The sequence below is a fragment of the Siniperca chuatsi genome, linkage group LG6, assembly GCF_020085105.1.
Source record: "Siniperca chuatsi isolate FFG_IHB_CAS linkage group LG6, ASM2008510v1, whole genome shotgun sequence".
Taxonomy (NCBI): Eukaryota; Metazoa; Chordata; class Actinopteri; order Centrarchiformes; family Sinipercidae; genus Siniperca; species Siniperca chuatsi.
The window spans coordinates 5,157,618-5,168,806 of record NC_058047.1 but is presented as its reverse complement, the minus strand read 5'-3'; the positions used below and the strand labels follow the sequence as shown (position 1 = coordinate 5,168,806).

The 11,189-nt window shown below is 42.4% G+C and overlaps 1 protein-coding gene across 3 annotated transcripts; it reads left to right on the top strand.

Moving 5' to 3' along the window:
* The first annotated feature begins 381 nt into the window (after positions 1–381).
* On the top strand, positions 382–10,938 carry b3galt2 (UDP-Gal:betaGlcNAc beta 1,3-galactosyltransferase, polypeptide 2). Of its 3 annotated transcripts, none has more exons than XM_044198504.1 (2): positions 382–583; positions 8,531–10,938. In XM_044198504.1, the coding sequence occupies exon 2, from the start codon at positions 8,880–8,882 to the stop codon at positions 10,206–10,208; it is 1,329 nt and encodes a 442-aa protein (XP_044054439.1). In that variant the 5' UTR covers positions 382–583; positions 8,531–8,879; the 3' UTR covers positions 10,209–10,938. The 3 variants fall into 3 exon arrangements, with proteins under 3 accessions (XP_044054439.1, XP_044054440.1, XP_044054438.1); XM_044198505.1 differs by having other exon boundaries at positions 382–1,283; positions 8,618–10,938; XM_044198503.1 differs by having other exon boundaries at positions 382–1,283.
* The last annotated feature ends 251 nt before the right edge of the window (positions 10,939–11,189 follow it).

Below are 11,189 nucleotides of genomic sequence, written 5' to 3'. Positions count from 1 at the left end.
TTCATTGTAATGTAAAAATATGGAACTCAAAAAATGTAATGTTTTATGCACGTCTTCAAAATGTATATGACCACGTACCCTATTTGTACAATATAATTTAAAATGGGCCTATGCAGTAGTCTAACTTATTCATTGCCTCATCCAAATCATTGCTTGTGGGTGTGTCAAACATAACTGCCATTTAATGTAATACCTCTCAAACTTTAATAAAATGTTTCTCTAAAAAGGTCGAATAATAATAGCTTGGAACAAGGAGCAAGTTTTAATTATAACAGTATGTGTTGGAACACATTTTGAGCTTGGGCGTGTTTGTGTGAATGTGTGTGTTTGGGTGAGGGGGGGTGTTTCACCCACATCCCATGAACGCAACATGAGCGTCTAACTGGATCACGTGAGATGCTCCGCTAATAATGCAGTGACGTGGTAGAGTTCCGTCAGTGTAGCGGGGTCTGACAGCCAGCCTGCCCGGGCCAGCAGCTGCCTTGTCCGGCTGGGAAATCCGACAGAGCTCGGTCCAAGAAAGATCCAGGAGAAGAAAAACAAGACGGAGCGGACTGACAAACCGGGGAGCGGGAAGGTGAAGGTAGACGACTAGTTGTTTTTGTTTTTCCTTCAGGACTCAGGGAACATGTTTTGGCAGTGATTGGACTCAGAGGTGGGAGAGGATATTATTTTTTTATTCTGTTTTTCGCCATCGCTTTCACTGCGCCGATACTGTACATCAGCCTGCCGAGCATCGTGAAGGACTCCTGCCGCTCTGCCGCCGCCGCTCTCCTCTCCCCTCCTCTCCTTCTAGCAGATAGGGCTCCGGATAAACGTGTGTGGTGTTTTCTCTTACATTTTTACATTAAATAACACCTCTGGAGAGGAAGATAAACTAGGATAAGATCAGGAAACAACAGTGAAACAGCGAGGGGAAGCAAACATATTTAATAAGTAGCCTAGTGAAGGTAGAGAGACGCTGTGGTGTTAGCCTATAACGGACAGCAGGAGCAGGAGGGAGAGGGGAGGAGAGGAGGAGTCGCAGCAGGAGGAGAACCAAAAACCTGCAGGTTTGTTGAGCCTGTGGGGATGAGGACGAAGAGGGACGCAACACATCCAAGGTGTCAGTGTGATTAGAGGAGAGGGAGCTGGAAGAGGAGAGCCACTAAAGTAGCCCACAGATTGTTTCCAATCCAAGGAGGCGGTGATGGCGGGTAAAGGCACCGGGGTTCACACACTCCGTCAGCGGACCGCAGCCCTGTCAGCAGCCTCAGCAGCAGCAGCAGCATGAGGAGGAGAAGGTACGCAGCACTGCACGTCTCATCAGTCCTCCACATCCCCATTATTCAGTTAGCCTTCTCCGCCCTCCTCTCCCCTCCATTACATCCAGCCATCCACCCTTCCCAGCCGCCTTGACTAGTATCCATCCATCAATCCATCTGCCCTCCCTTTATGTCCTATCATCCTGCATCTCCTTTCCATCAGGCACTTTTTGGACCCCCAGTGGCTTTCTAAAATGTTGCAGGGACACTCAGGCAGGTGTCCGAGGCAGGTGTACCACTGGAAAATTAAGAATACTTTGATTTTACTATTACTACACTTCCCAAGGACGAATGTTGATGATAGCTTTCATTCCTCCTTGCCCAGAGCAGAGTCCTTTTTCCCCACTATCAGAGATTCCTGAAGGTACAATCACTGTCATCAAATAGGAGTCAGCTTACTGAATTCGTTTACAATGATTCAAGTTTAGGAAACCCCTCCTTGGATCTGCCAAGAGGCCAGGGAGTTCCCATTGATCCAGTTCAATTAACAGGGCTTTTTATCCACTTCATCACGTCCAGCTGCCTGAGCTATTTGGCACTGAAGCCTGTGCATGCTTAAAGATATCTGCTAACTGCTGAGATGGATTTTTTTTATTTATTTTTTTAAACAGCAGCTAAGTTCACCATTTGGGTATTCACTTTGCCCAATAGACTATGAAACTTTAATAGGATCTAATTTTCAAACCACCTCATAATTTATTGCTGTGGTGTCTGAACCGACATCCCCGAAAAGAGTCGAAGCGAGGAGAATACGGCGGGCTTTATTAACGAAGTAAAACAGAAATACTGCTAGAATTAAATTCTGTGGTAAAAGTTGGCAGCAGCACAATGAGATGGGTTGGATATCACTCTCGCTGAGTGGAAGAAAATCACTGTCATATAATATTTACTACAGCTACAGCAGCTCAGAGCTGCCAAAGCTTTATTTCCCAGAGGTCTCTTGTATTTTTGAGGCCAGTTTTAAGAGGCTGCTCGATCCTTTATTGTTACAGCTTTTTTTGACAAATGAATCGAAAGGTTGCATGTCTGCATTATATGGCTTTGACTTGTGTGTTTAAGGGTCAGTTCACTTAAAGATCGAGTTAAAGTCTTTTTGATTAATCAATTTATTGTTTGGTCTAAAACATGAAAATACCCATTTCAGTTTCCTTACAACATAGAATCTTCAAATAGCTTTTCCAAAACTCAAATCCTCTCAATCTAGAAGCTGAAACTGGGGAATATTTGGCATTGTTGCTTGAAAAATGACCTAAGCTCCCGTTATTCTTTGTTAATACACTGTGAACAGTTTTCATTGGAACTAAAACAGAATACCTCCCTCTACTGTATTGAGGTGGAGGCAAAAGTCACTGGGATGGTCAACACAGGAGCAAATAAAACGGACTGCACGGCTAGATGCCACCAGAGAGAGAGTTATAGAGTAAGTCAGAAAATATGGGGTGTTTTTGTAAATTGGGTGAACTGACCTTTTAAGGATCAGATATGGTCATGTTTTGTGATGGGGGGCTCCAGTGGCCTGGCCCAGATCTGACCAGCCTCTAGTGATGAAGGGGGGGAAAAAAAACCACACAGCTGGCCATCCAGGGTCACTCATCTGCTCTGCAACACTTAGCGAGAACGCAACCCTCCCTCTCCCAGCGGTCCTATCCTAGTTGAGTCAGATATACACCAAACAACATTTTCAAAGGGTCAGTTCACTGAAATACCCCAAAACACATTTTATCCATGGCTTACAGTTTTTTATTGGGACTATTTCTTGGATAGAACGTTTGATCTCGTGAAAACTGTACACAGCAGTGTAGTGCAGTGTGGATTATCCAAGGGAACAGGAACACACAACACAAGGAGTGAGTGAAAACCTTTTTTTATGCGTGAAATCAAGCACAGTATATGGACACAGGTACACTTAAGCAAAAAGAGGAAAACAAAAGTGAATCAATGGTCAGTGTCTCCTTTTTACTTCAAAAACTGGACAAATGCAATGCAATAAATTATTATTTTTTTTAAATAAATACATTTAAAATAAAATTACACTTTGGAAAATGTTCAGTACTTGAATGTAGCCATTATTTTAAACTCAAACCAGTATTTTCCAACCAGGGCTACTTGGGTACTTCTGCAGTTGCCAAGGGGGTACGTGGAAAGATTGTGGAGTAGCTCCACTAATTTGGGGGAAAAAAACATTACAATTTGATTTAAAAATGTATGTCCACATGTGGAGTCAGCTGTAACACCTGAACACCATGTGTTGCGATTGAGAGTGCTTGAAAAGTAGTTAGCAAGAGAGCAGAAAAGTTAGAAGTTACCGTAAAGTTGCAATAGTTAGCTAAAGTAATGGATAAACAGTTGGAATAGTTTGCTAATGGAGAAATGGTTGAATTGTTAGCTAACAGTAATACATAAATAGTTGAAATAGCTAAACGTAATGGATAAATGGTTGAATAGATAAACCCACTTAAATATTGTCAGTTCATCTGTATGAAAAAATATTGTATCAATATCCACTTGTATATAGTTAATAATGTTAAATAACATCCAGTTTAAAATCAATTCAAATGAACACATTTGAAACATGACAGGTGGTGTTGAATAAATGAGTACTTTAGTTCATCCAATAGGAATGTGGGGATATGTCTGAGGAAGAAAAACAGTTGGGAACCATTCACTTATACAATACATTTTTTTTATAAAACATTGCAATTTGCTACAGATTATAAAAACCCCATACCTCACTTTGGTAAAGGAGAATTGGGATTTGTCAAAATCACTCAAATAACTCAAACTGAATCAGACAGAGAGATTGAAAGTTAGGAAGAGGAAGAGCAGCAACCCTATACCTCATCTCTATTTCACTTGTTTTGTGAACTCTTCACTACAATCAGATGGTAAACAAGAGTCAGAAAATGACAGATTGTTGAGGAAGAGTGCAGCTGAACAGGGGCAGGAAAGTGACCAGGACGGGGAGGGATAAAGATAAGACCGCAGCAGCACTGAGGGGAGAGGTGTGGACTCACCAGCAGCCGCCTTACTGTCGAGTGACTCCTCTGACTGAATTCCCTGGAAGATTCTTTTAAGATGAGACCAGCATGACCTCGACAGAACAAAAGCAGATGTGAAATTCTTAAAGCGTATTGCTGTGCAGGCCAAGCCACAATGGCAGTGAAATGAGTTCAGATGTTTCTTGCCAACATAAGAAATACAGTAAGAAAGCAATGGGAAGAGAGCTCTCAAAGAGAGAGTGAGCGGTAGAAGATGAAGTTGTTTTAAAGGCAAAGACATTTCAGGAGACTTAGGTTTGGTTTTTGGCTCCAAACTGGAATGCTAACAATGGAGACTGAGAGCCAGGGTAGTCTCAAATTAAACAGAAACAAAACAGTGGGCGCTCTCCTTGCTTAGTGCTGGCCATATTTATTGGGTATAACAGCTGTATTCTTACCAGACTACAATAAAACATTAAATAGACAAACTTCATGACCGATTTGAGGTTTGTGAAGCCTTCTTGGAGTGCAACACTCCAGGGTTTGCTACATAATTAAGGTTACATAGAACAGGAATAGCCTAGTTTTCATTTCCTAGAAAACATTTGGATGTTGGATGACCTTCCTGTATCATAATTGAAAACATTAGTATGTAGAGAAAGAAAATGAAAGAAAATTCTTTATAGCATCTATAGCTGCAGGCTGCATCATTCTGTGAAGTCAGGAATTATATATCTTTCTGATATGACTTCAAATTTGTTGCTAAAGCTGAGAATAAAGCCCCTACTTCAACAGTCAGCTAAGTGCTAGAGTTATCGAAAAACAGTAAAAGTACACATACTATAATGTAAAAATACTCCAAGTCTTGCATTCAAAATTGCACTTAAGTAAAAGAACAGAAGTATTATCAGCAATATGTACTTAAAGTATCAAAATTCTACTCATTATGCAGTAATATTATTGGATTATTGTTACTGATGTATTAAGGTGTAAGTAGCAATTAACTGTTAGTCAAGGTGGAGCTACTTTGAACTACTGTATATACTGTTGGGTAGTATATTATATAGCAAAAAGTTTAATGTTGATATTAAGTTGATCTTTGTCATTAAAAACGTATTATACCAACTAGTAAATACAAAAATGAAATAAATGTAGTGGAGTAAAATGTACAATCTGAAATGTAGTGGAGGAGAAGTATCAAGTACCATGAAATGGTAATACTAAAATAAAGTATCTAGAAAAATACTTGAGTTAGTGCACTTAGTTACATTCCACTAACTGATGTTCTGCAGCTGGATTCAACCAATTCAGTTTAGTCGAATAGTACTGCCTTGAAGCAATGGATGAAACAACTAATTGATTAATTGATTAGTCGATAGACAGAAAATTATTCAGCAGCTATTTTGATAATCTATTAATTGTTTGCCACTTTTCAAGCAAAACTGAAACTGAAATCATCTTTTAAATTTTCTTTGTTATATATGATATATGATATGAATGAGGATTGTTGCTTCAAGGCAGTGGTATTAGACGGAACAGGAACCTCACTCAGCCACATAATCAGTCAGGCCTATTTCAGTAAAACTGAATTTAACCTCTAACTTCAGTGAAAAGCCTTTTTAAACGGCTCACAAATGGGAGCTGTATTTTTCTGGAGGAAAATGTGTCACTATCACAAAGTGCACTGTTATTCTGAATGAAGGTCATACTCTCATCGACATCAGCAAAGCTGGTTTTGCATGCATTACACATATTGTGGAGGGGAAAAAACGGGCTAGGCTGTTTTTGTAGGCATGGAAAGAAAGAAAGCAACTGTGGAGAATGCGTTCATACCTCGCTGCAGAAAGTTTTTCCTCTTTTTATTCTATTTTTTTCCTCAAGGTCTGAAGCGTATGTGGTGACAACAGTAGAATGTATGCCTAGTATGTCACTGTGTCACTCCCCCTGCCTTCGTTCTGATTTTTGACCGCTGCAGAATCGCTGGGGCTTTAATTAGTGCTAGTGTAACTAATTGGCTTGCATGACATTGATGGTAGGCAAGAAAATGAATTAATGAGGAGAGGCATTGGCAGATTAAATGGAACTGCTTAAAAGTAAAAATGGATGTCTGATCTCCCAGGGAAATTGGCATTACGTCGAAAACAAAAAACAAAGTCAGACACTCAACCGTACAGGGTCATCTGTATGTTGAGTGTGTGGGTGGGTCGACGTGGGCGTGTGTGGGCATCCGTAACGTGTATCTCTGTGTACATGTGTATTAATGTGTATATGTGCCCCTCTGTGTGTGCACACTTCATCAGAGCTCACGTAACTAGATGTTCATTTACTTGACAGCAAAAATATCTCAAGCGCTGGATATGCTTTGATGTAAAGTATGTTAACCTTTAAAACAAAGCCGGCCCTGGCCCCTCTCATTCTCCTGTAATTGCTTGCGCTGGGTAAGCACACTCGCCTGAAAAGGTTATCGTGTTCCTTGCCAGTTGTCATGATGAATGAGCAAACATAGCAGGAAATGAAAATAGGAAGTTTAGAAAATCTGCCTCACACTAAACCAGCATGTAGCACTTGCACAAAATAATGCTCTGTTGTTCGTTATTCACAAATTATTAAAAAGCAAGCAAACAAATAAACAAAAAGGCAACGCAGGCAGTCAGTAAATTAACACACTCAGGAAAGAAGGATGGATTCAAGACTTGCACTGCTGCTACATTAATATTCACTAGAGTCTAGTACAAACTGCAAGTCTGCTGACATTCTGTTTTCTCTGGTGATGTGTGTGTGTGTGTGTGTGTGTGTGTGTGCGTATGTGTGTGAGTTAACATGCACAGCAATGACGATGTATGTGTCTAGTGTGGATATAATTATGTGTGATGTGCACATGCATCTTTTGTGTAAGTATGGACACAAGAGTGATCATGTGTGCAGTATGTTTGTTTTGTCATCATCATTAAGTCTGGTCTGCATTAGATTTTGTTAGTGGGTCTGTGAACACAAAACACGATTATGTGTGCAGTATTTGGTGCGTATATGATTATGTGCAATGCACGGATTGTTTGCCTTGGTGAGAGAATCAGTGTGCGCATACGTGATCGCCTTTGTGCCTCCCTTGGTGCACAACTCCCTGCGGGCAACAGATGCAATCATTCACGTCTTGTCTGCATTGTTGCATGTTTGCGTGTTTGCATGTGTACATTTATGTGCACGTTTCTTTTTATGTCCTGTATTTATGCCCGTGGTCTCATTTAGACAGTAGGCAGCATTGATAAGCTGAAGGTGGAAGGTGAATGGCGGGTGAAGACTGTTATCGCCAGAGGCTGGCTCAGGCTTCGGCACCACTGCCTTCTGGACCCTGAAAACTCATTTTGACAGATGCATCTCCTCCCTAGCTGTCGACGCACGGTGGGGGGCTGATGACACTCGCTCACCCAAGCGGCTCAGAGTAGCGTTAGCCGGCACCACGTTGAGCAAACCTGCAATTTATACTTCTGCCCCAGGCATTAAGCTGAATAATGACATGCAAGAGGCAACCACTATCTCACCATTCCCAGCACCAAAGTATTTTCTATTCTTCACTATTTTTATATGGTCTTAACTGTGAGATGAGTTTGTGATGATCAAGGAAATGTTCTTATTTTCTGTCATTGTGTAAAGTAATAGTAAACACAACTGACTAATTGAGCACATTTTGCTGTGAGACTGATGTTTCCTGTGTGTTATGCTGTATCTCAGCAACAAGGAACACATCTGGATGCGCCGTTTTTTCAATCACACAGACGCACTGTATGCACAGTAATTTTTACAGCACCAGTCTTCCCTTCTGCCACTGACCTGCTGGCAACAGTATTCTCTAAATCTCCCATTTTCTTTCCTTAGAAAGCCACGTTCCCAGAGCCTGCTGTGTTCTACATCCCTGTCCAATCAAAGATGCTACAACACTGTCATATTGACTCAGCTTCTCCCTTTCAAAATGTTAAGTCAGCTTACCAAAAGTGCCATTTACCAATGCATCCACACAAAGCTCTAGTTGAGGCTTTTGCATCTGGAAGAAATGAATTCAGAATTACTCTGAGTGTGTCAAAATAAACCATAAATACAATGATTAAGAAATAAGCTCGGTTTTCCCCACAAGTAGAATAAAAAAACACATCTGCAATTCAAACAATTGACATGTGGCTCAGTGCCAGTGAATAGGATGTGCTTTTCGGACTGCAGCCAAGACTGTTTTCTGTTTCTTTTTTCTCTTTTCAGATTTGAGAGAGCAAACACAAAGGAGGTGACCCTTATCATATCCTGAAGGAGACGAAACATAGAGCATGATCTTCTGTTTGTCTACAGTGCCAAAGACGAGTCAGGGAGAAGCCTCCATGGCCAGAGAATCATCGCCTTCCTATCTCCATCAGGAGCCCTTTTAAACCTGCTCCAAGCTGCACTGGGGGGCTCAAACGTTCCCCTGACTCCACTAGGAGGCTCACTCCAATCCATCTGCCAGCTCACATAACCCTCTGACTGTTGGAAACCACATGTTTGAGGTGACTTTATGTGATCGCCGCCGCCCATTCTCGAGCAGCAGCAGCCTCCTGCGACCCCGATCTGTACCATGCAGTGGAGACGGCGGCACTGTTGTCCCATCAAGATGACCTGGACCATCAAGCGTTCGCTCTTCCGGACCCATGTGGCTGGCCTCCTCTCGCTGGCTCTGCTCTTCACCCTTTTCTTATTTTTTAGTCACCAGGACTGGCTGCCAGGACGCAGTGGGCCCCGGGAAAACCCGCTGGCCTACACTGTCAGGGGCTTCCGCAGCCCCAAGGGAGAAGCCAACCAGAGCAATTCCCTGAGGAGCCTGTGGAGGGAGACGGGGTATGTAGCGCCAAAGCCTCTGCTCAACCTCAGCTCTCAGCAGGCGGATGGAGCACTGGGGGAGGCAGCAGGAGCAGGAGGGGGAGGAGGAGGAGCCAGGATGGGCGTAATGGGGCTTGGGGACTCCATGAGCACTAACAACAGTTTACAGAAGGAGATGGGTGTGGGAGGGAGACTCAGCGCTCAGCCCTACCGCTACATCCTGAACGAGCCCTTCAAGTGCAGGGACAGCACACCCTTCCTCATCCTCCTCATCGCTGCAGAACCCGGCCAGGCTGAGGCCCGCAATGCCATCCGCCAGACATGGGGGAATGAGAGCATAGCAATGGGCCTGGTGTTTGTCCGTCTTTTCCTGCTCGGCACAGGAAAGAGCTCAGACACTTTCCTCCAGAGCAGCATAGAAGAAGAGAGCCGCGTTTACCACGACATCATCCAACAGGACTACCATGACACGTATTACAACCTGACCATCAAAACCCTGATGGGCATGAACTGGGTGGCCAGCTATTGCCCACACGCCTCCTATGTTATGAAGACGGACAGCGACATGTTTGTCAATACTGAGTATCTCATCCAAAAGCTGTTGAAGCCCGAGTTGGCTCCTAAGCAGAGGTACTTCACCGGCTACCTGATGAGGGGTTATGCACCAAACCGAAACAAGGACAGCAAGTGGTACATGCCGCCGGAGCTGTACCCAAGCGAGCGCTACCCGATATTCTGCTCCGGCACGGGGTACGTGTTCTCAGGGGACATGGCCGAGCTGATCTACCAGGCCTCTCTCAGCATACGCAGGCTGCACCTGGAGGACGTTTATGTGGGGATCTGCCTGGCGAAGCTGCGCATTGACCCAGCGCCCCCTCCCAACGAATTCCTCTTCAACCATTGGAGGGTGTCTTACTCTAGTTGTAAGTACAGCCACCTGATCACATCCCATCAGTTCCACCCCAATGAACTTGTCAAGTACTGGAACCACCTGCAGAGCAACAAGCACAACGCCTGTATCAACATGGCCAAGGAAAAGAACGGCAGGTACAGACACCGAAAATTTCATGGAGAGAGGCCTCCCTGATGCATCCTGTGATGACCACCCGCCTCAAAAAAGGGAAATGGGAGCACTGTAATTACAGCCAGTGGAAGGCATGTTGAACTCAGCACTATACACTATATGGGGAAAAGCACATTGTTTTTGGTATTGTGTACAGTCGATGATCCAAACTATTTTTTTAATTTGAGAAAAAATGTTAAGTATCGTAAACCTGTTGAGCTATTTCTAAAAGGGCAACTGGGGGACAAGTCTGTGGTATGGAGCATGCACAAAACGTGCTGGTGCTCAAAAGAGGTGTTTATGATAATTCAGGTGCCAACAGAAAGGTGGTAATTCATGCTACAGGTAATGTGAGGGCTCTCCTCTAAAGGGTAGTACAGAATGTCACTCTACAAATCCCAAAAAAAACAAAAAAACAAAACTTAAGACACAATTGTGTTTACACAGACAAAGGGAAATGCACATGTATTATGTCGAACACTACCTAAATATGAATGAAAGTATCTTTGACGTTGACCAGTTATGCTGCCCTGTTTCTCAGTGTTTACTTTACAGATTTATCAAAGAATACGATTCCTCTAAAGAGAAGGTTTATCTGTCATATACTGTATTTTATTTTAAAAAATCTACATGAAAGCACTCAGAATCACATCAGAGATGACTGAGATTGTATTTTTTAAAGCTTTACATTGAGTATGACTGCACTTGAGCAAATGTGCAATGAATCAATTAACAATTAAATGTACTGAATTCATTTTGTTTGCAGTTGTGTGTGTGTGATTTATCTGGGACCCTTTTTTATAAATTTAAGCACCTTCAGTATAATTTGTACTGTATATACGTACAAGCCAGGACTCATATTGTGATGATTTAAACATATTGATATTTTACAAAATTCTGTTGTCAAAAAAATCTATGATTTTCAGCAATATTTTAATCATTGCTAAGAATACGAATAGAATAGAATAAGAAAGTTGTTGAAATTTTTGTTTTAAGTGATTTGAT